Genomic DNA, 19,985 nt, shown 5'->3' with positions numbered 1-19,985 from the left:
GGATCTAATAAAAATTTGCCAACATCCTCATATTCTAATAAATACAATTGTATTTTTTACGACTGATTTCGTAAACAACAATTTTTCTATTTTTTTTTTGTTGTAGAAAGAAGTAAAACTATAATGAATTTTATTAAATCATTTAATATTAAGTTTTGCTGTTAATTTTATAAAAGCTTTTTTCCATCAAGAGTAATTTCGTTAAGACTGTCACTGCTATATTAAACTTATCATATATATTAAAACAATGATATAGATATCAACTTTTAATTATCATAATGTTTTGTTAATTATATATTTTTTTTTGAAGGTATTTAAAGTTAGAGTTAAATAGGTACAAGTTGAAGGCACTTAATGTATATTAAAAACAATGTTTTACAAAACCTCTATAAGAATACTTTAAAACAAGCACTAAACTACCAAATTGTGCGGTGGAAGGATTTTATAAACGAGCCGAAAAAGTCTATTAACCATTTAAAAAAAGCAACAAATCCCGAGACATCCAAAAAAAGGAAGATCCAATTACGTCCACTTTGGCTGAAAAAACAATTCCGTCATAAATCTAAAGAAATGGTCTGCTCAGGTTTACGTAATTAGTTCATTGTGTTCACATAGGATTAGGGTAAAAATTCAATTAAATTCTTGAAACATAGGTTCGGATCCTGAGCATAAATAACATTGAGGCTTTCCTCTGTCAGAGGAATACGGATTAAAATGGAATTATTTAGTACCTTTGAAATGGATGACCGTTCAATGTTACCTCTGTCTCAAGGTGCGTTGAAAGATGCTTTGATTGTACAGGATCTGTAATATTTTAGTTTTGTGAATAGTATTCACTTATATAGGAAACAAACCATTTGAATTATCAGGTGATTAAAGAGTATGTTTGTAGTTTGTCTGTGAATTTTGATTGTATGTTTAGTTCCAGTTAGACAATATTAGTGTTCTATTAAATTAATTTAAACAGAATCGAAGATTTTTTTTGTAACTGGTGAAAATTATATAAAAAAATAATCAAATCAATGAAATTAGTTTGGTTCGTGAGTTGACCAAATATTCCTAATACGCTGAATATATTTAGGCCCTTATTAAATTTAAATAAGAGCCCTTTGTAGCATACATAAATATATCCGGCAGTGTTTGTTCAAGATGGCAGATTTCATTCAAGACCCCGGATCCATTGTCGCGTACGACCAAGCGTTTATTATTATCCACAGATGTTAACAACGCCCTCCAAGAGACTATAAACTTCCATTATACTCAGATTTCCGTCAACAAACAAAACAATCCACAGAGCCCCGCGGCGGCCAACGAAATTTGTAATTACTGTGTAATTTTTCACCGGCATTGTATTGACTATATTAATAATCCGACTTTATCGGTTCAGACAACGAATACAACAAGCATTAAACAAATTTAGAAGTTAATGATGCTTTATGAATTAAACATTATGATGAATAGGAATAGATTAGAATAGAATTTGATATTCTACTTATTTTTTAAAGGATCATAGCTTACTGAAATTTTTTATTAAAAATAAAAATACTTTCAAGAATGAGTAAAAACACAAATACACGGAACGATCACCACAATATTAAATTAAATTCATTTTGTTACATTTCGTTATACTTATAGTGGAATACATATTATTTTGTTAATATAATTTTATCTAAATAGCAAAATTTCCTTCATTAGGCAGTTGAAAAATAAGCTTATGTAATACAGAGGCTGTTTACTTTTGCTAACAAAGACGTTTTCAGTTTATCTTCGGACCAACAATGCGCTATAACCGCCGCTCTGAGATAATATTGTAAATTGACCATAAACAATGTTTTTTGTCCAAATTTTTGACAACATCCTGAGATTTTTTGCTCTTTTTTTCCTCTCAATATTGGCTGTAACAAGAATAGAATTTTGAACAAAGATGTTCAATGATAAAATGTATGTTCACATCTTTATAGAAAAAGAATAGTTTTATTTGTTTTCTTTCCTGTAATGTTTTTTACTTGTCTCTTAAAGATTTTCGTAATTAAACTAATAAAGCTAAGACTTAATAAGACTCCAAAAACAACAGTACTTTTTATACGATACAATTGTATTATTCAATAAATATTGTTTTTTTTTCTATTAATACTTTTAACATGATTAAACAACAAGAGGAAAAAACAAGTTTTTTTCTTGCCTGGAACAAAGAACAAGGGATTAATTATTCCTCCGACGGCGACCTTTTAGCCAATACTTGGGCCAATATCTGGTTGGGCCAATATAAGTTGGTTATGATGGAGAACTAAAGTATGTAGATTCATTACTTAATTACTGTCACTAAGCAATCTAGTGAATAAAATCTAATAAACTCGGTATAACTTTATGAGAATTCATCGTTACATAAGCGCCTGTTATACATATATTTTTTTAATCAACCGAATAAGTAAAAAAAATATAAAAAAATCTCTAAGCACAATCTCACTAACATGAGCAACCAACACATTGTCCAACATTAACCAATATTGGCGCCATCAAAACAATAGAGCCTTACAGGCTGGCGTCACAAGTGCATTAGCGCTAATGGGTTTACGTCGGCCTCTCCTTCCTGTCTAGCCTGTACCACCTATCTACCACCTACCCACCTTGCTACAGTAGGCAGCTTAGAGTATCATTCAGGTAATGCAATTCCCTTTACATGATGAAACTTGAGTGGAGTATTATACAGGATTACAACTATAACTATAGAAATTAAAACAATTATCGAGTAAAATAATAAGAAAATAACTAGTACATTAAAAAATACGTTAAGATTTCATACAAAAAAAATAATAGGGAGGAAGTTTGTTTGAGAATTCAATATACATTCGAAAACATGTCTGTATTTACGCCTTAGAGAATGAATTTTGAATAAGAAACATGGATAAGGAATGTTTTGGGTACCGTAAGGGAAACGTATACATAAAAAAACTTTTGCTTTTCTAACAGTGCTAGGATTTCCATTACTCAAACTAGGTACATATTAATTGAAGAGTAAAAAAATTTACAGGTTATTTTTGGAAATCACTATATATATATATGATCACGTACATAAGAGCGTACGTATGTATTTAGTCATGTGTTTTTACAAACGTATCCATTTTTATGAAAATTCCGGAATAGGTTTTAGACGGAAGAAAATATTTCAAATTACATATTTTATATTTCTATATTAATCTGATTGATGAATTCAACTTATCATTTCAATATTACTAATTTATTCAGAATCCTCTTAAATTGATCGTTGATTGTTCGTTGAATGTAACAAGGTTAAGGATAGATCTGATTAAATGTCTATAAATAATTAAAATCTGTATAAAACTATTATGAAGAATCCCCACTTCTAATAATATTAATATTTTAATTAAGTAAAATAACATAACGATATTTTTATTTTAATGTCACGTCGTCCTTGGTTATAGCCCACTTGTTATAAATACTGATGCTATCGGTGACCTCATTTTGTAATTGTTATTGCTTTTTGGTTTCTTAGTAATGTAATGTAACATCAACACTATAAGTAGCGAGCTTCGTATTATCAATGTAGCCACAAAATATAAATTAATTTAGTCATTTGTATACGATACGTACTTTATACAGAAGAGATGTATGCATCAAAATTACACAATATTGATCTTCTATTTGTAAAAGTTAAGTTTATTTTTTTAAGCAATAAGCACAGATAATGAAACTCTTAAATACAAACATATAAAACCTCGTTAAAGATATTTAAGGAATGACGTACAACCTCATTAGAAATGTTAACGTCAAATGTAGCGATTAAGTCATTTGTATCGACCTATAGTGTCCGGTTGACCCGACCAAGTTACAGGCCACACCCTCACTAAAATTTTTATATTTCCATTGCGACTAAAGTAAATTTCCAGTCTCGTGGCCAATTGATAGAATGGCTGAAAGGCTATCTTTAAATTGGATGCGATTTTTTTGCCCAAAACAGAAAAAGTTACATTTCATGATAAAATAAAAAAATGCTTGGATTTTAAAATTAATCTTGAATATTGAAATACTCTATCAAATAACTTTTCGAAAAGGTTGTTAAATGTATCAGAGTATATTGAAATAAAAATATATACGTTAACATATAAAAAGGTAATACAATAAAAGTCATATATTCGTCTCAAAATAAAATTGCGATATCAATAACTCAGAAGTTTATATCAGTCGAGTTCATTATAATAGACTTTCTATTCTGTATTCTGGAATAGTTCTTTGTCGTTTGAATGGGAAAAATTTATAAACGAAACATGATAAAAGTTCAATATTTCTAATAAAGATAACTTCGTAACAGATCAAACATTACGTACACTATTAAACGGTTATCAAAACAGTAGATTTGTTGTTACTCATTTAATGAAAGCTGACAGGTGATAGGACGATAAAGAAATGTTTGAATATCGTGAACGGTGATACGCGTTGTAAAGAAGTCTTTATATGCGATTAAAGCAATGAGCAATTTTTTCAAATGTTCTGTTTTAATATACTGAAGGGTATTTTCTTAATAATTATTATGCTTGGAGCACTTCAATAGAGTGTTGAGTTTGTATTACAGATTTAAATTTTTCAAAATTTGTTAATGTTGATGGATTAAGATTTTAATATTTTTAAGTAAGTGTATGTAGAGTATATTTACATACGAAATTTAATAGTTTACTCGTACTATACAATCATCATTGACAATATACATACTTGATTTACGATTTTATATGCAGGGTAAAATTTTACTTATTTTGTGATTTTAAATAGTTCTTTCTTATAAACGTAGACATTAAACAAATTTTGTCCTATTTACTTAAATCTAGTGATAAAAGAAAATTCAACTTGACAAAAGTTCGTAATATTTTTTATGTTATGTTTTAGTTTATCAAAGTTCTGAAAAGGAAGAATTCTTTTAAGTTTATTTGGTGCCTATAAAAATGATATACACTTAAATCAAAGTGCTCACAACATTTTTGTCTCTGGCTGATTTAAAAAATAACACTCTTATAAGAAGTCATAACAAGACATTAGTCTTATTGCGAGCGGAGTTTATTATCTGTTTAATTTAATAGAAACAATTTCTGTTTTGACTGCTAAGGAGAATCTTGTCTAATTGAATGTGTTATATAAATTTGAAGCACGTGTTTCCATATGAATTTTATAAACAATAGTCCTCATTACTTTACACGTACAATATTAAATTTTATACAGAAATTACAGTTATTTATGCATATTAGTTATTTACTTGATAGTAGTAAAAATCGCTCGTGTAGAGTTTTAGGTAATTCAACTACAAAATATTCAGGCTGTATTGTAGTCTGTTAAATTGTTTGTGATAAAGTAAAAAGCTTCTAAACGAATTTCATATGGTTTTTACAAGCGGACGGAGTGATTTACGAAGAAAACTTGAGTGTATACAATATATAGTTAAGTAAATACATTCTCTAACTATTTACAAAGCTAGGAAGAGTTCCCAGCTAATTCATTCCATAGAAAAGAATTTAATTCTTAGTCGTAGCTTTAGTTATGTTTTCAAGATGCTCTCGATGAGAAAACGGCCATCAAAAGGCCTTGTTAGAACCAATATTTAGATTCTTTGAATCCATCGACGCGACTTGAAAAGTCGACCACCTTCAGTGTTATACACAAACACATTAAATAAGGCATAATAAGTAATAGTCTTAATCTATTAATTATTTTAAATAAAATATATTTATTTTTTAAATTAGGAAGCAACTGTTTTGTTGCTCTTTCGTAAATTTATTTAATTTTTAATACACATAAGTTTTAATTTGTTGAATATGAGGGTACTCGAAAAAAATTTGCAAAAAAAATTAAGAATGATATAAATATTTATCATAATAATAATTAGATTAATGATGTACATGTTGGACCTAATTCATGTTATTCCTTAAAGAATTGTTGATAAAATAAAATAAAAAACAAAAAATATAAAGGAAACTTTATCTGGACTTATTAAATAAATCCCACGTTAACTTAGTCCTAGCTTTCCGTCCAAATTCAATTGTGGATGAGATACGTTTTTCAGTTACATTGAACAAAGCCTTTGTATTATTATCTTGTACAAAAGTGTCCGTGACTTTGAGGATGTTTGAACGCTGGGGAACTTCGCGAGTCTGTTTCTATTTGTTAAACATGAGGTGCCAAATCAGATTGCCTCCACAACTTTCTGTTAAACTGGTTATCATTTATAACTTTTGATTTTTTTTATTTTACTCGGAACATAACTGATACTTTCTATTTATAATTATATAAATTAATTACCATAGATAAGATGAAATCATATACATAATAAGATAGATTACACATACCTTTTAATTTAATATAGAACGTTAAATTTAATGTGCAAATGATATGATCTTAATATTCATAACTTTAACTAGTTATCATGACTTTTTATTTGTACAGTTGTAAGTGTGTTTTGTAAAACTGACGAGGTAATCGTTTTTAATTGTTTGCTGCACTTGAGAAATTATTTAACTTACGTCTGTAAAAATTCTAGAAATTCAGAACAAGATACGTTCTGAAATGTATTTGTTAAATGTAACAGTAAATTGGAGTATTTCATTGATTCAGAAATAACTGGTGTGTTTACATTCGGTAAAACAATTGGAAGTATTACGTTCAGCGTCGATCTGGGTTCGTTGACCGCTCTTCTGTCCGACAACTATAATTGATATAGTTAATTTAATTAAAAGTTAAACGTAACTGTAAGTTAATGTCTAACATGTATTTAACAGAAGATTTATTTTATTAATACGCAACTGTGACACTTAAAATTTATAACAAAATTAGAATATACCTTACCTACGTTAAGTAAATAAATAAATTACATAACGTAACTGTGTATTTTAAATACTACAACTATGTTTCCTAACTCTGAAATAATTATTTATGAAAATTATATGAGATACTATAATTTTAATTTCTCATCTGCTTGATACTGGTCCATTATTTAATATTATATCAATACGGTATTATTGATTTATCTTAGAACACATCGTGTGATACAACGACCTCAAATGATCTACAAACGTAGCAGGTTCATTACCTCTATACATATCGCAGGCGTCGTATTAAATAGCAGTTTTCAACAATTTCCGGGACGATGCCCGAATTATAGGCGAAATTGTTTGTGATTGTTATTGGCAGTGTTCTTTTTCTTGATTAAATTTCTCGGCCGATCTTAATGAAATGTAGGTAGAGTTTGTTTAACTTTCTATGTTTTTAGAATAACAAAATTCCTTAAAATTCACAAATTCCGTTGTATATCTTGATTAGATTCCTCGTTAATTGTTTGATCGTCGATACAGAGGAGTCGTCTTAAATTTTTAATTAAAATACCTGTCAATTTGTATTGTCGAGCTGAGTTTAATGAGAAACATTAATAGGTGGTTTGTCGGTCGATGCATTCAGATTGTGCAAGTATTAATAGTAGCGGCGCATTGTAACGTGTAGCAATTCCAAAGTGCAATTAAAACGATTATTATAAAATATATCATGTTTCGTATCTATCATACATCCATAATGTTGACACATTTGTAATATTTACAACTTATTACTTCATGCATTATACATACGGACGATTATCTTTTTTAATTAATCCTATCAATCTATTTGCCAAATAAGGATAACTTTGAAGTTCTAACCACGGCATTTAGGTAAAATCGACTTATGGAATTTGTTAGGCGAGTAGGTCAAGTGGCGAGCATACTGGGTCGGGTGGCCAACTAGCGACTGAAATAACTCGCCTCGCATGCAAACTACGAGATTATGACAGGGGTTTTATTTGGCGAGCTCTTGTACAGAAACACTACATCAGTTGCAGATTACTTTAAAAGACTTTGAATACCCAGAGAATAGATGTTTGAAGTTTAAACAAGAATATAAATCATGTCCGGCTACGTGTTTATGGTCTTTTTATTTCTTTGTTAAGTCCTTTTGTGTCGAATAAATTTTTTCAAATGATATTTTTAATGCTTAAGAAGTTACTATAAACACCTAAAATAGTATCAAAGTGTGCGAAATAAAAGCGAACTTTAGAAAAGATTAAACATTCGATGTACTGCAGCAAAATGTCATTGACGTAACAATGAACTAAGATGCGTGTCATGTAATTGTTATATGAGAGAAATATTTTCCTGTAATACAAATACAGCAAATTAAGATGAAAATTCTGACCAACCCCACGTAAGCTCACCTTAATTTCTACCTTAGAGTAAACAAACATGCCTGGCGTGTCCACAATCCTGACAATTCTAGATATTAGGAGACCGGCCATTGTGGAAAATTCTCACGTTCCTAATAACTTAGGTTACGTTATTAGAAGATCCTATAGATCTAGATATTACTGGGAATGGCGTTAAATCAAAAATTGTAATATAATACTGAAACTATTTAGCAGGATATTATTTGCACATTGTTCTTGTATTAAAATATTTAAGTATAGAGACGACATTTCTATTTATTCAAAGCTAAATGTTTGTTACATTTTAATGAAATAATTTAATGTTATACAGAAGAGATGGGTAATGTAACATTGTGTGATAGCTAGATGCCAATAGAGTTCCATGTAAAAAATATAAACTCATAAAAAAACTAAGTCATCGACCGAGTCCATCCGTGTGCTATCATGTGGAATGACGTCATATATCTAATGTCAAATATATCCGTCTAATGATCGAACCAACAGTAAAGTGTAAGGAATTGTTTTAATATGATACCAAGCTAGCAAGCTCCTAATGACGTCACCCGTGTAACTGTTTTCGTTTAGTAAAGAGGTTTAACAAAAATAATGTTAAGTGGAACAAAATTCAATCAAAAACAAATGAAAGAAAAAAGTAGTTAGTAATTTCCAACTGTATTGTACTGTAAGCTTAAGACACAATTTGTGTGAGAGCGCTTCACTCGGGTCACGTGATACTTCAAGGTAAGCACTAGTTTTGAATATTTCAACACTAACGATGGCTCCAACAAGCTTCCTGTACATTCACATTACCTTGTTTTCTCGAATGTTTCATATTAAGTTTAACAAGCATTTTCGTTTACGTTTCTAACTTGTTTTTACTGAAAATTAAAAGGATTTAGTTTTTAAAAATTCAGTCAAACACCGACAGAAGCTGCTTTTAATATCCGTTGCGCTGTTGGAGTTCAAAATATAAATTAATCAAAATCATTGTCTTCTAAGACAAGCTGTCGTTTATCTATAATCAGTTTTTATGATCTTGACAAATCTGTTATTTAATGTATAAATTTATTATACATATAACTATTTTTTGATTATTTTCAATTATTTATAATATACGCGTGCTTGAAATAATTGTCATAATCTAGACGTATTCGTATTTGTATAACATCCGTTCAAAGAATAGACTAACGGAAACGCCATATCTGACAGCTGTCTCGTCATTTTAGTCCTGTATTGAATGTCTTCAAATCATCTTTTAATATTGAATACCGTATATATATTTCAAATAAATTTTTATGCTATTAACTGATGATGAAGCCAAAATGAACTGTCCATAATAAAATGTGCGTAGTGGATATGAGAAAATATTATGCCAACTGTCACCTTGACAGTTATATTTTTTAAATATCATACGTAGTGTCACAAAAAATACTTTTAAGAGCATAATGTTCATAGTATATTGTGAACCTAAACGTATTCGGATTCTGCGTTAGAAATTGTAGATGTTTATATGAAAAATATTCATGAGAGATACTACCATGAGTGATAAGTAATCGGCCCCCTGACAGTTATTTCTACCGATATTAACATTTGGATACTTTTTTTAGTTTTTTATCTAAAATCAATAAAAGTGTTCTGAAGAAAACGTTGAAAGAAACTTTTATTGGGAATATCGAAAATGTCACTATATACAGTAGTTTTATGACCATTTAACCAAAACAGACTCAAAATTAATCGCTGGTCAAAAGAGAACAAATCATAAAAATATATATACATCCGTGACAGAATGTGTAGATTAAATGAATTAATTGTAGTTTTATTAAATAATAAATCAGAGGGGTATTAACAGCTGCATCGGAGGGGAAGTTAGCGGTCTCACGAGAACAAACGTCACATCCTCTAACGTCATGCCTGACGTAATTATTAATTATTTTTATAACCTACTTTATATTATAAACAGATTCGATGTGTAAAACAATTATAACTATTATCCATTAGTTGGTTAATGCTTCTAAGGAGGTGGTGATTGCAACCAGTTAGCCGTCACTTTCTCGGTTCTGAATAATACTGAATAGCAAGTTTTTTTTCCTAGACTATGACCTTCCAGCTTTAAAGGTTGTTTCTCTGGCCTTTATAAAACTAAGTCATTCCCTAGCCCTGACTTTTAAAACTGACTGATTTTAAAAAGACCCCAACAATCAAGTAAATACCAAAACCTGATTAAGAAACTACACACAAGAAATCTAGTTTTAAACAATCAATTTGACTTACTTACATTCTACCAACTTTGATTCCTACCATTTTGTGAGTAAGTTTTTTATTGAAAAGCGAAATTTCTAATATTCTTATTTCTAAAATATATATCAAATAGTTATTTAAAAACTTTTTGCATGTTTTATGGCCGATTCGTTCTCTTAGTACAAATTATATTTTATTGATCTAAGTTATATCACACATTATGTCTACAAATTTGTTATTCAAAATTGTAGGTGGTTTAACATCAGTAGATAGCTCATTCCATAGCGCCAGCGTTCCTTGTAGGACATTTCTCCGAAAATCTATGCGCGGTAATTGGGAGACAGACATTGGTGCTGCAACAAAAGAATGACGTTGGCATAATGTGAAACAGTTCCTCGGAACACATCTAAGTATACAAGTGATTGAAGACAAACAGGGAGGCAAAATTTTTCCTGTGACCTAATTGTTCGATAAGAGCTAATCAATCGAAGGTAGTGTGCGGGTGAAAGAGCCCAGAGAATAGAGTTCCGCTTTATAAAACGTTTAGTATAAAATTATGCGATATTATAAGTATAATGTACATACAAACGAGGAAGCATAGGCTACGATGGATGGATAAAAAGGCGAGTTAATAAGCGATCGAGATCTTCATGAAAGGAAAACCTGTGAGAAAGATGCATACGAACCTACAGATTAGTGAGGAAAGCGTGGGACTAAAACTGAATGTGTTCGTGTAGTCATTGTAATATCAGCTTAATGAAACAAAAAGTTCATGCATTAGGTTTGGTTAAAAAAAAAAAAATTAAGTACTTTCTTCCAAAATCAATGCTGACCTTAAAAGAAATCGACTGCTGAAGCAAATATGTAATATGTATTTTTCTTATACTGCTTTAAGTTAAATATGAAATACACGGTAAATATGGTCGTTATTGCAGCGGATCTTGATATAATCTGTGTCTAGAATGCCTTAGTACACCTGTATTAGGAGAAACCTATATTATCTAGGTTAATAAATATTAACCCTGACTTATTCTAAGAACATTATAGCTGGTCTTAATATTAACTTTATAAAAATTTTTTTTGTCGTCGGTTACTGTCCTTGATATATTTTTTTTATGTAAGAAATATTTTTTTATGAACTTGTATAAAATTATTATCGTGTTAGGAAATTAAATAAATACATTCATACAATCTTTAAATATTAATTATCTGTATTTTTGTATATAACTCTCAACGAGTAACTCTGTCTCGCTTAAAAAACAAAAAGTCTGTTTTTTTTTTCTTAAATACCATTTGTCATTTCTTATCGCACCTAAATAATTTCGTGTTTGTCGTTACTTGACAGCGATATATGTTACGTTTTTATTGTCTATTATAAAATATTTACCATTCTCGCCATTCTCGTTATCATTATCACAACAGAGCTTATTTTACATTAAGTAAATCACACGTCATTACATCTAGTTTGCATTAATAAGTCAAAAATAACAGTCTTTAATTATACAAACGTAATATATTTTCATCACACGCTTCACCAAAATGTACTAAAACTATATGACGTCTGTTCTTATATATGTATATACGTTTCGTTATTATTCACCAAAGTCGTCACTCTATGGAACTAGCCCGAACATAAACCTTGCATATTTGGTACGGCGACGGGCAATACCTTCGCAAATATCGTGATGTAACTGATGGTAATATTGTTTCCTGTCTGCTTTTAATAAATGTATAATGTTACTGCTCTTGTAGTATCAAATAATATCAGTATAAAATTTTTTTAAGTCGACATAACTTCTGCTTCGAGATATTTAACCGTAGTTTTTTTTTATACTTAAGTACTTATAGTATGACTTAAGGATCGAACGTATTTTTTATTTATTGATATAATAAGGAATTCTCATCCTACAAATAATAAAATAATACCTTTCACATCAGAAGACAACGTAAGTAACATAAAGTTACGTTATCTCAATAATGATGCACTCACAGGTAAATTACTTTGAAATCATGAATAATGACACTGCATATGCAACATGTCCATTATGCACAACTCCAATATATGGAACGTATGAACAAAATTTTAAACTATTTCTTACGATCTCTCGATCAAGGAGAATCTATGTATGTTAGAAATCCAAATATTTTTTTTGTCAAATTGTAATAAATAAGGCGGATTACACACCGGATGCGTGTTAGTGTCACGCTTGTCACGCGCATCGCTCAACTTATAAACCCGTTTGACGTTTCGGAACAGCTCTGCTTAAGAGTAATCAAAGAAAGCGGAAACCACTCCCTTCTCGTTTAAAAATAAAGATATATTGCCCGTGCCATTGTTGTTTCCTATAATAAATGGTAAAAGAAAAATTCTTTTCAAAATACAGAATATCCGTTTATTTAGAAGTGATTTTTCACAGACGTTTATTGATGGGACTACTCAATGTTGGCAAGGCATAAAAATTCCTATAAAAGGCAATATTTTTGTCTTAAAATTTAACAAATAAGAAAAAAAACTTTTTGTATCATTATACACTGTTTTTAGACGCGATTAATTTTTAATCAAATAATTATATAAATCTATACTTGTCAGTTTTTACAAATGTTATATTTATATAAACATTTTACTGTGTTCTTGTATATCCAACTTGATTATTTTCATTTATTTTATAGAGACTTGTACAAAATCTTATCGTATGTCACAAAATTTATGCTTACAATTTTTTTGTCAGACATATTTACAATAACTAAGAGCAGTGAAGCTATTATATTAATGCTTATTATAGTCGCTGTGATACGTTGTGTATATTAAAATCTCACACGTGAATACTAGAGTTATTAATGTGAGTTGTAAGTCACTTGTGCTCGTCTTCTCAAGTGTGTTTTAAGTTAATTAAATGGCTCGGTCAGGCCTTAATTTGTTTACATCACGTGCCAAGCTGATTGGATTGTGTGAAGTGGGTTAATTAAATAATATATATTTATTTTTAGATCACCGCCTGTTTCCTGTACACTGTTTTATTCCGCTGTAGACATATCTATTTATTTATATATTATGTAAGTAATATTAGTTTCTCTTTATGTTCAGATGTTTGAGGACATATACAAATAATATTTAATGTATATTGTCTATTACTACCGGTTTATTCTTTATTCATATTAAATTATGTATAATATTTTATAATAATACTGATACATAGTTATTTTTATATTTTATCATGTTTTAAGAGAAAAAAAATGCCTTTAATAAGTTCTACGGCCTTGCCTATATATTAGTTCCTTGTGTGACATAGAAATTACTTTATTATAAAATCTAGAGATAACAAAGGTCAACATCAACATTAAAATTATTAAATGGATAGTTGCCTCAAAGACTAGCACATTGTTATAATATTGTGGTAAACATCAACATCAAAACAGTCCACTGATACTTCCGTAATGAATTAATATATCGTGTCTGTAATTTAATTTAAAACAATACAAACTATAGAGATAATTTTTGAAATTATCATCGTTTTATTTTCAAGTTTATAAATATTTAAAAAATCCGGGATTTTAAGTGAATATATCATTTAAAAATAATATATTACTAATTTACAAGAGGTCTGTAAATCATACACAAAAAATATTGAAAAAATTATTTCCAAAGAACAAAAAGTTTTCTCCAATTGCTGTAATTTGTAGAATCATCAGACGTTGAAAACTATCCCGAAACAAATATATAATTAAGCGTTTACTATATTTAGCGTCGGGAATTCAACAAGACGAATGGAGGCAACTGACGGACGTTCGTCAAGTCTTAACACATTCAATCGATTCGGTGTTTTATCAAGAGCTCGACGTCTCTAAATATTCACGGGTTATTTTCAACACAACCATAAAAAGAGAACATGACCAATGACTGCCAAATAAATTCTCTACGTTCCGGTGGAGAAATGCTGTTAAATAAATAATTCTATCTTTATAAAGAACTAGATTTGCAGAACGTCCAGCATGTTATAATAATAAATTATGTTTAATTAAGGGCTGTTTATAAAAACGAAAATAATTTATGGACGGAAAAAATAGTTCTCATTTTATTACCATGACACATTTTTATAAAACATGACATTAAAACATTCGTGAGATATAAAAGAGATTTCTACAGTCCGCCTGAAATACCGGACTAATCAGGAGTTGCCGCAGAGAAGTTGGACTGTTTACACGTCCCGCTCCGAATACAATGATGTTGCCAACACGAATATTGTATTATAAATCGAAGAATATTTAGAAATATTATAAACTGAATTAACTTCCAGTGATGTGAATATTAAATAAAAAATACAATGTTTATATGTCTTGGTAAACATATATTTTGTTTAAGAATACTTGATATAACAGTTGTATAGTGTGTCCGCGTGTGGGAGTGTGTGTTAGTAAATGTTCTTTAAATAGGTGATTATGATTTAACATGGTGGCAATGTTGGAAATCGTCAGCGCTTCTAATAATAACTATTTTTCGTCATTCTTACCTGTAAGTTTCCAGGTTATCTTAATCTTTTTTATTTACGACACAGTTATTATCATAAAAATATTTCCAAAAATATAAATTCGTTTCTATTTTTTTCTCGTATGTCTATGAAAATACATACGTGTGATTTTATTTACGCAATTTTTTAAACCCTTAAGATTTGGATGTACTTAAAATTAACTATTGTAAATAAGTTTCTTCAAACATAACTGTCATTTTTGCAATTTCTTCTGAAAAAACTATCAAATAGATATCTTCACATCTATGAACATCTAAAAATAAAATACGCCAATTAATGCTATAATCTCTAAATAAATCAATAAACCCCTAAAATTATCATTTTGTAAAATATAATTACAACTTTGACATTGCGACCTTACTATCTTAAAAAATAACTCGTAATTGCTTCCCTATTTTAAAACATAACGAGATAAAACATTACATAAACTTGAAGCAAAGCCAAACTGTCCCTTGAATATTAGATAACTAAACGTTTTTCACCTCTTATTTCTATTCTAACTGTATAAGAAAATTGTAAATAATACGGATATCTTAAAAATTTATTAACAAGTACGAATTTTTCACTTTTCAGACGGTCAACTCCGCTTCTGTTCCCATCCGGGATATCACAACGTCAACCACAACTTCATATCGGCCGTACAACGATGACCACACCTCCGTCCAACGCCATTTAGACAGACCAAATCAGGCTGATATAGAAATTGAACGCTCCAAGAAAGATAAAAAATGGTCTATAGGAAAGCTTTTTAGAAGAAAAAAGAAAGAAGATGAAAGTTCATCGTCGCAAAGTGAGGATGGAAGTAAATCGCCATCTAAAAGAAAAAGTAAGAAGAAAAAACGTATCCCCGCCGTCAATAACTTCGACCACATAGTCATAAGAGATACGAGACGTGCGCAAAGTGTAGCGAAACCAAACACTCGTGATGTAACTGAAGATGGTATTTTATCTGATCCATCAGCTGGATTCATAAATTATAAGGTTAACAGGCCCGATTTTAATGCTTCTAGAGACGTTTTTAAAATGAGAGAAAATGATAATTTTTTAAACAAGGGGCTCTTAGAAACACCCTCACGAAAAAAAAGAAAAAGCAGATTGAAAGCCCGTGTCGAGGCCTTGAGAAATAGTATTAAAGGAGAATCTAGCAGTGAAGATGAGTCTTTGAAGTCCTCTTCCAATTCATCTTCTATGATTAGATTTAGAAGTGATGACTCCTTAATGAGGTCTCGCGACAGCTCATTAAATAAAAAATCGAGAAGTGCACGTAATGAGAGGTACATTAAGCGTCTCTCCCGAGATGACGAAAATCAGCTCAATAAAGAAGCAGAGCTACTTCAACAAGGTTATACTAAAGCAGAAGTTGAAATGCTAACACGAACGCCGACTAGTCAAAGTAGTGGCTATGGAACATGCAAACGTGATTCTAATAAAAGTACAACGGAACAGCCAGTAGTGAATGACGCTAACAGAGGCACTATGAAATCGGAGTCTATATCTGCATTTCCATCAACTCAAACATACCCTTCAACGATTAATTTTAACGCCAAAGTTAACAACGAACGTATTAATTACTCAATACAATACCCAAGTAACAACACCAATCGGGGATACTTATACCTTAATAATAATAGAGAGAGTAGCATTTCAAATCAATATGAAAGTCCAGAGAGTATAATGTGTGTTAAATTTCCTTTAGGAAATGTTACCGATCTTAAAAAAGAGGAAAAGGCCCCACCAGTACCGCCGCCTAGAGATATGAATCGAAAAGTTGTTACTCCTACTTCAATGCTCTATGAAAACAATCCTTTCATCACGGAAAGAGTTAATAACAGCCAAAATGTAAAATACGGTGTTCCTAACAACGATTTCGAAAGAATAATGCGGCGTAGCCAAGAAAGGACACTAGGAAAAAATGGTTTGCGACGCCCTACTTCAGAGGATCATATTGCTATACAAAACAACGAATACCTTAAAAACTATTCGTTTAGAAATGACCAGCCACGTAGACCGGCGTCTGTTTCAGCAGAACCAAATCATTACGGGCTTTATATTAATAGTCCAGCTTGGAGGAGAAGCGAGCAAAGTAATATTGTTAAGCCTGAACCGTTACAAGTAAACCAAGACTACCTATACTACGCTGATCAAAGTCCAAGATCACGCAAGCCTATTAGCATTAAATCGAGTCAAAACGAACTTCATAATCAATATTTGAGTGACTCTCAAGTTTCTACTACTATGAATGAAAAACCTTACCATAAACCACGTACTGCAACAGAGTTTTGGAAAAAAATTGATGACGCAGAGAGACAAAGACGTTCACATACAGTCTTTGCTAATTCCCGCAGTAATAGTGACTATTCAAGCAATGCCCAAGTAAATAGACTTTCAACAGATCAAAATAATAAACTCCCGTGGAATAAACGAAGTTCTGAAAATATTGATAATTCTAATAAAAATAAATCTTTTGACATAATGGATGGTGCCAAAGTGTGGAAAGCGACAACTGAATATAAACGATCTACTACTGTTGAACCGGAGAAAACCCCAAATTCCGCCAATAAGACTCATGTACGACATAAGTCTGATACATACGTTTCAGGTTCTTACTTAAATCCATCAGATGATGAAAAAAATTCAGAAAGACGAAAATCAACGAACCTCGATGATGCCTTAAATGAATTAGAGGCTATTTATAATAGTTTAGGCTTAGGAGATGAAGACCTACTTGATAGAGCTGAACAAAGGGAATTAATGACACCTAAGTCAAATGAACAATTCAATGATTGGAATGGGAACGATAATGATATTCAATTGCGTAGTCAACCTTCTACTCCGCTACGACGTCTATCTCGAAGATCTACCCTACCTGATAAATTGCAAGATGATATGGCTTTTAGAAGAATGAATTCATTTTCTAATAAAGATAAAGCCAATTTTAAAGACTCTCAAGCACAAATAAGTTACATGTTAGCATCCCCGGTATACGTTCCATACGCATCTGACGATGATAGACAATCATTACGAAATGAGCCTGATATAGTTTATGATGATGTTGTTTATAGGAACATTAAACAAACAAACAGCAGATTGAAGACTATTGATCCGCAGCCACCTTTTGGTATACCAGTCGGTCCAGTATCACCAGCACCTCAAAGTGATTATTTGCATGCAACACCAGAGAATAAAGGAAGATCTAGATTTGTGCCCAAGAGATCACCAGATATTGTGGCAGACGATTTAGCTTATAGAAGCCTAAGAAAAGATAACAGACATTCGTCATTATTTAACGGAGAAAATTATAATGGTTACAATAATAACAACAGCTATACTGAGTTCCCATTTAATAAGGATAATACTGCAAATATAAAAAGGAAACGCGCTGTAAGGTCCCTTTCAGCGAACATATTCTCTATGATACAGAAAGAAATAGATGATGCTTTAAGTACGAGCAAAACGTCTATGTTACAAAAAACAAGTAGTAATAGTGACGTAATGAAGAGGCTTCGTGAAACTTTTGAGAAAAATGACATCCAGAAGGACATATATCCTCGCAATAAGGTAAAGCAAAGACACAATACTGTCAATTTATTTGCTAATAGCACTCATGCGCCATCGCACCAATTTTCAAAAGATGATTCATTCATTTATAATAATGATGTTTGTGTCGTTAAGCCACCATCATGTGATAAGTCAAAAAGCTCATCTCCATCAAATCGTTCACCGCAAGCTTCTAAGCGATCATCTAAGGATGAATTTCAACAGGTTTTAAGTATGTTAGCTCAAGAAGCTATGGACACTAGCAACAAACTAGGTGTAGCCTTAGCTGAACTAGATAGAAACCGTAATAAAAACGATGGTATAGATATGCAAAATAGAATAACTGATAGCAGAACGCTCTTTCTCAATGGTCTGACCGATAAAGCGATTCATGAGAGTGAATCGAGTCCAAAAAAGGATCGTTTGCTTGAAAATAAAGAGGGGGCACATTTGTCTAACGAATTATCCAATAAACAATCGATGGGAAAGAAAACTGAAGATAGTCTACTACTTATATCAAATCAACTGCATAAAGTAGAAGATCAGCTTAAACATACTATTGATAAAGACTCGCAGGTTGGGAATGATTGCCTCAGAGTAAAGGAAAATGTTGAAAAATTAAATGAGAAATCGGTACTGAGTGAAACAAATTTTTCAAACGAAATAAGTAGTAGTAGTAGTATACCAGATGTAGTACCCGTTAGAACGCAACCAGAATCTAAAAGTGTAGATTTAAATGAGTCTACAAAAGTTATTGAAACTACAAAACCTACTATAAATTCCCTCAATCCATTTTTAAACACAGATGACAAAATGAAAGAAATTAATGAGATTAACGCCTTTAAAGAATTAAAGGATGGAATATCTGATCTTATAGCTGGCATTACAGAAGTTAATGAAAAGTTATTTGTTTCTAAAAAAGCTCTTCCAAATGAACCTATTTCACCAAAGGCTATTGACTCGTCTATTGCTAAAACCACTGAGAAATTGAACGAGGTAACAAAGATAAACGCTAATGAGAGTCCGAAAAGAGCTTCTATTAGTCTATCTATATACGATGATGATATGCAAAGTACAAAAGATGGAGCTGATTCAACTGAATATAATTCGTCAGAAGAACTTGCAACCATTTTTAAGTTGGACACTGGTACTAAGCCATCATGTGATAACGATAAACCAAACAAAGAACGAAACGATTTAAATTCTCCAAAAATTGTTAAAAACATAACCCAACATCTGAGGAGACTTTCGGTCGATGAAAGTACTAGTCAGAACAATTCACTGCCAACAGTCCCATGGAGAGCTAAAAGGCAAGACAATAATTCACAAAAAGAAAAAAAAGGTATGTGGTATCTAGTCATGCACGGTGTATGGATTTCACTTTGATCATAGCATTCGTAGCATCTCTCACTGTATGTATGTGTTTGTGTTTATTTATTTGGAATGCGATTTTTATA

General features: G+C 30.9%; 1 protein-coding gene across 4 annotated transcripts in view; it reads left to right on the top strand.

The window, feature by feature from the left end:
• The window catches only part of LOC116772747 (uncharacterized protein MAL13P1.304-like), a 49,689-nt gene that overhangs the window by 28,641 nt on the left and 1,063 nt on the right, over positions 1-19,985 (top strand). The window contains exons 1-3 of one of the 4 annotated variants that reach the window (XM_061522391.1): positions 14,647-14,975; positions 15,565-18,549; positions 18,754-19,870. In XM_061522391.1, coding sequence (XP_061378375.1) covers positions 14,913-14,975; positions 15,565-18,549; positions 18,754-19,870 — 4,165 coding nt within the window. In that variant the 5' untranslated portion in view covers positions 14,647-14,912. Of the gene's footprint in view, positions 1-14,644; positions 14,976-15,564; positions 19,871-19,985 lie in introns of those variants that run through there. The other 3 variants (XM_032665023.2, XM_032665025.2, XM_061522390.1) reach the window with 3 other exon arrangements.

The sequence above is a fragment of the Danaus plexippus genome, chromosome 12, assembly GCF_018135715.1.
Source record: "Danaus plexippus chromosome 12, MEX_DaPlex, whole genome shotgun sequence".
In the NCBI taxonomy this organism is placed as follows: Eukaryota; Metazoa; Arthropoda; class Insecta; order Lepidoptera; family Nymphalidae; genus Danaus; species Danaus plexippus.
The sequence above is the reverse complement of the archived record's forward strand: the minus strand, read 5'-3'. Positions and strand labels throughout refer to the sequence as shown.